Here is a 6000-nt window from a genome sequence, read left to right as displayed (position 1 = left end):
GGACATTTACGATTTGAAGAAGGTGACCTTCACCTGGAACTGTACATAATAACTGGCCCGAAGTGTCTGGTCCTGGTTCTCCCCAATTATCATGTAATAATAATAATACAAAATGAGACACTACACTGTAAGACATTGTGAGAAACTACACCCTTAAACTGCTAACTGGACAGATTATTGTGAAGATACATTGTATGTCGATGCTTAAAAAAACAACCATAAAATGATGTCATCCATCGTTTGTGAAGTTGTCTGTAATATATAAGTTTACAAGCTAAATTGTATCTTCCTGCTCGTGGGCCTAGTCTTAGGCATACGTTAAAATTGAAATCATTGAGTTAATAAGACAATTATCGGCTGAGATAAGGGTTTAGAATCCGAGAAACCTGTGGCTCTTCAGGAGGTTACAGAAAAGGAGTTTCTTAAAGGGCTTTCTTGTAAGAGGACAATGCCAGCGTGACTCACTGTGCTTCTTAACGAAGGTGACGATTAAGATTCTATATTACTATATTTTATTTCTTTTAACTACAATTGATTTGTTATGCATGTCTGTTCTACCCAGCAGATGGCAACAAAGATCTGTTGATTTCATTAACTGTCAATGACGAAATAGACCAAATCTTTAGTTGAACAATTTTGTTAATCTTTTCTCCATTGTCCCCAAAGTTGACCAAGCAGGCAACATTCAACAATAGTTTAATATTATAGTGTATATCGTGCCTTTAAAAGCATCCAGTCAGTCACAGCTGGACATGATAAATATCAAGAGTTGCTTTTAGCTTTCATAAAAGCCACGGAAAGCTTTTTCACTCCTAACGACGTTGTTAGTAGTGTTGTACCAAAAGAGCGCTCTTTGTGGAATATCACTTTTCTGTAGAGATGTGTTTTGAATACATCTTACACTACACTCAGTCTACCTCTCAGCTGAAACAGATTAGATCAACTCCTTTGTACCCGAAAAAAAAAATTACACAAAGCAATTAAATGAGAATTCTTACAAAGATTTATCAAATAAAACACATAAGCTCATTATATAAAGATCTAGTAGGTTTTATTATCGCCTATTACACCAATATAGTGGTAAATCACCAAGCATCCTCACAGGAACGCATTTCTAGCAGGCCACATCTAAAACTTATTTTTTGTAAAGAAAAAGCCCGAAGACTTACTGTGGCCTATGGGTGTACCCCTACACGAAGAGCATAAACATAATTTATATTGCTATTAATACAGTTTCGTTTATTAGACTAATAACGTTTTTCAGCTTGTTCAATGTGACAGCGTTACAAAGATGACGAATCGAGTATGAAGGACACATAGGGAGTATAAAGGCCAGTGTCATTTACAGTTCTTATAATTTTCAAAGCTTTACACAGAGACCACATTTAAAAAGGCAGATGGCCTGTTTTATTTGAAAAGATTTTCACATAGCGCTTCCAAGCAAGTAACTAACACGCGATTTGCAAAAGCGCTGAAATTTCGATGGCACAGTTGTCAGAGAATTCGCTTGACAGGTGGTAGCTGAACAATGCGGTGCTTTTTTCCAATTGTTACAGTACCGATGGGATTGCAGGAATAATCAGAAAGCATTTCTGGATATTATACGCATGCCTAATTAAAACAAAGCAATTTTACAGCGAACCTAAAAGAAAAAAGAACATGGTTTCTAACAGCGCAGAAAAGCCGAACTGAAGAGGTACTTAATCTTCCGAGAGAGCGTCACTGGCTATTATGGAGATTAGATCTGCTTTTTCATCAGGACTCGAACGAAGATTTAATCATTCCTCGGTGTTCCATCGTAAAGAAGTTGTTGAGGGTGAATGCTGCCAGATTTGAGGTTAATCCGCAGGCTGTAGACTCTGCAGATTGTGTTCTTGTTAAAGTGTATGCAAGGGTAGGACATTGCAGTTCGGTGTTGTAACTCCGATATGTATCGAAAGACCTAAACAAAATACATGCATTTCTGGGACGTCTTGAAGATACAAAATGTTCATTTGTTAGCACTGATGGGGTAAAGAATGGAGAAGCGGAGCTCACTGTGAGTTTATCATCTATAGCGAGTGAGTTTTTTTCAGAGCAGAACGCGAAAGTAGAAAGAATGATGGGGGAAGGATGCCCAATTTTAAAGGAGTACTATAACAAGGACTGACGAAAGTATCCGCTTTAATTTAAAGGAAATGGAGATTAAAGCTAATTTCGACTCCAGCTTGTTCACAATGGAGACGAGAAAGGGACTGTTATTTTCGCTGGTTTACTTAATGGCAGAGTTTTATTTGAGTTCGCAGCAGGTCCTCAGAATCGGTAAGTCGCACAGGTTTTACTGTTGCAATTGTTTCATTGTGTATAAATCGGCTCTTCTTTTTTTAAAGCAGTGTTTTGTTTAATAGTTATATTGTCAATTTGCAACAATTTGCATTGTTGATAGCAGTTTCTTAAATGGACCAACTCTTTTTTTTTGCTATTGGTTGAAAAACTCACAGCAGTGAAAATCCGTCTTCAGGCAAGGATAAAACTGATTACATTCCTGGTGACAAATTGTTACAGAGGTAAATAATTAAAAATATGCATATATTGTAGAATAATTCTAATTAAATTACATCTTATACATGTTTTAACATTTCAAAGTGCGTCTATAGCCTTGTTAAAACGTTACTTGTATGGTGTCAGTTTATTCTCGTGAAAAAAATACCGTTTTGCATGGCTCAAGAAATATGTATTTTTCTATCTCGGTTGCATGATATTACTCCTATAAAAAACAAATGATAAAAAATTATTAAAATTAGACAAATATTGAACTTATTATAATAGAGACATTTTCTAAATAATATACAGACTTGACCCCACGTATTCAGTGCAAAATACTACATTTTAGTTGCCTAAAAAAAGTTGTTCATTTTAGAACATTATACAAAATGAGGGATAATTTCAGTTTTCTATTTTATATAAATCAGTGTACAATTCTATAAAACATGCTATCCCATATACAGTACATATCTTGATAATGTTTGGTAGTGTCATCGATAACGGATTAATAGGTAACGTATTAAAGCTTTCAAATTTAATTTCATTCTAGAGCATAGATCAAAGTCTTAGATTTATTATAATAGTTATTCATTGTCAGTATTACACGATTATTCACTCCATAGCCTTCAAAATAAATTGAAAAAAAAAAACCTGATAAGTCAAATGTTAGGCTATTGAATGGATAAAGAACGTTTGTGTGAAACCACAGTTTGTCTGCCCTAGAAAACACTAAAAAGTTCCTTTTTTATTTAAAATACCAACTATTAGTCTGTATCTAAGAACACATTTCTATTCCTACCTGTTTGACTTCATTGAACTCCACAAGAATGCACACATACTGTATGTTAACACAAAGTGTGTATAACAGAATTTATTTGTGGAATTTGTACTTTTGTAATTGGTCAAATTTTAATTCTTCACTATCTTCTAAACTGCAGGCCTTTAACTCCTTTTTAACAAAGCAGTTCTTGAGCATTGAATTCTTGCTTGTCTAGGAGTTTTGTAGCTGTGTGTATTTTGTTGCAAAATGTGTATCCATTTACAGTATGACACAGAGCCTGCTGTTGGGGCTCTAAAAAGCTTTTTAATGCTCTTCCTTGTTAGTGATTGAAAAAATCTGAAGTGAAGGTTTTAAAGAAGGTGAAATAAAAACACGAAAACACAACCGATAGATATTGAAACATCGTGCTTCCTAAAGCTCTGTATTTAGCCATTGTCTTTCATTCTCTTTGGACTGTTATGTCCTTATCTGTCCTTAATTTTGTAATCATTCCACCACCCCCCTCCTCCCCTCTTTAGTGTCTTCTAATCTTTGTTTCCTTATGACTTCTATTGAATACTCATAAGCTGCCCCATATGGCTTGGACTTCAATTAACATTTTCCATTTTCTCAGTGAGGACATTGCCGCCACTGATTTTTGATTACTGACAATTTCCATCATCCTTGCTGGTAATAATGGTAAATCTTTCCCCCAAGCAGTTTAAACAACCAACACTAATCTTCTTTACTCAGAAAGGCTTGATTTGACTCCCTTCCTCAAAGATTGCACTTAAGCAGAACCCGAAATCCCATCCAAACACTGACAGTGATTATTTTTACAGACAGCTCCTGATGTAGGCTGCACATAGTCCTTTCCTCTCTAATCTAGACTGACACTAAGATTCCAAGCTGGTTAAAATATTTATTTTCTATCTAGGACGGTCTTTATTAGTACTTTTCTAAATTCCCACTGGGACAGTATTGATATTTGTGATCTGTTGTTTGGTTAGTGACAGGTAAATTGCTGTCACTTCACTCTGTTCCCATGAGATGCTTTTTAAAGTTTGCATCTTAGTTACTCGGTCCTTCACATCGTGAGACCTGGGTTGGCTGATATCCTGTATTTTCATGTATGCCATTCACCGATTGAAACGTAAGTTAGTTAGGAAACATTTATATTAAATAAAAAACAATAATGCTTTTAATATCCAATAAATGAAACCGAGATCTCATAAAGTGGTCTCAAGAGCAGCAACACAGTTGGGTGGTGCTTCGACTGTGGGGAAAGATTTTTTTCTGGTGGTCTGAGTCTCAGAAATATTTCTGATCATAAGTTGAATGAGTATGCTGGTCTCAGTCTCATCTGGACGAAAAAGTAAAAATCCTATACACCCGGCAAAAGTCCAGAACGTAATGATGGGTGAAAATAAGGATCATCTGCTGTGAGACAAGTCTTTCATTGTATAAGTTGGCACTTTGCTCAGCTTCAGCAAAGCCACACTACCCTTACATACTAATGAGCCCTAATTTCACAGACATTGTAAATAACCTCTTTGGTAAAAGACATGGCTGGAGGACTCAGTACCAGGATACTAAGATTGTAATTGTGGCTGTAGGATATGAAGTCTCCAAGTAATACATTTCATATTGTTTAGACACCTCCTAATCAATTGTTGAATATATATGCAAATGCATTTAGGATTCACCCCAGATTTGGACAGAGAAACCTACATCAAAATCTACTGGCAAAATTCTCATCCTATTTGTTTTAAATTTAATTATCACATGCATTTTAATACATTTATAGAGCTTTAATCAAGACAGCATTTTCCAAGAGAGCTTTTAAACGCAGTCTGAAGTATTTTTTTATATTTCTGAAAAGCAGTCAAAAAGAAATAACTCACAACTAATGTGGTGCCTTAAGACAATGAGAATTAATACAAATCAGAAGAGACTATAAAGTCCATCTTGATTTTATTTAAGTAGTTAATTGATCCAGGATCTCATTCTTCAGTTTAATTAAAGAAGCCATGTTATGGCTTCAACAACCTGGCTTGGTAGCTTGTTTCACATTCCCACATTACTTTGGATAAAGAAGTTCCTCTTTCTTCTTGGTTCTTAATGCACTTCTACATAGTTTCCATTTGTCACCTTTGTCATGTTTCAGTGTTCACTCTGAAGAAGTCCACTGGGTTCACATTGTCAGAGCCTTTGAGGATGTTGAATTCTTGTAACAGGTCCCCTCATCATCTTCTCCATTCCAAACTGAACAGGTTCAATTCTTTCAGCCTCTCATCTGAGGACATTCCCCTTAGTCTGAGAACGTATCCTGTTGTCTTCTCTGCACTAATTTCAGAGCTGTAAAAACTTTATCATGTGGTGATCAAAATTGTACACAGTATTCAAAATCAAGCCTTACTAATGCATTATACAATTATACAACATAACATCACTTTTATAAGTGTTATGCTTTTAACTGTCTTAATATTTACTTTGCCTTTTTATCTTAACCTTGCAATCCATTTAATTTTGATATTTGCCCACCAAAGTAATTACCTGTTGAATTGTGATTATCATATTGCTGGACAAAAGATTATCTTGAGTTCATTATTCATATTAAAGTACATTACAAGATTCCCCTGTTCCTGACTCAGTTAGAAAAGTGTAGAATTAAGAAAGACCACACCTTAACCCTATTGCATAACTTCTGTATTGGT

General features: G+C 35.2%; 1 protein-coding gene across 8 annotated transcripts in view; it reads left to right on the top strand.

Annotated features, from left to right (window-relative positions):
• Positions 1-1366: 1366 nt before the first annotated feature.
• grik1a (glutamate receptor, ionotropic, kainate 1a) overlaps positions 1367-6000 on the top strand; it is a 90300-nt gene continuing 85666 nt past the window's right edge. For 4 of the 8 annotated variants that reach the window (XM_015341945.2, XM_015341946.2, XM_015341944.2 and 1 more), the window contains exon 1: positions 1367-2301. In XM_015341945.2, coding sequence (XP_015197431.2) covers positions 2178-2301 — 124 coding nt within the window. In that variant the 5' untranslated portion in view covers positions 1367-2177. The remainder of the gene's footprint in view (positions 2302-6000) is intronic. The other 4 variants (XM_015341948.2, XM_015341943.2, XM_015341949.2 and 1 more) reach the window with 3 other exon arrangements.

The sequence above is a fragment of the Lepisosteus oculatus genome, chromosome 5 (genome assembly GCF_040954835.1).
Source record: "Lepisosteus oculatus isolate fLepOcu1 chromosome 5, fLepOcu1.hap2, whole genome shotgun sequence".
In the NCBI taxonomy this organism is placed as follows: domain Eukaryota; kingdom Metazoa; phylum Chordata; class Actinopteri; order Semionotiformes; family Lepisosteidae; genus Lepisosteus; species Lepisosteus oculatus.
The sequence above is the reverse complement of the archived record's forward strand: the minus strand, read 5'-3'. Positions and strand labels throughout refer to the sequence as shown.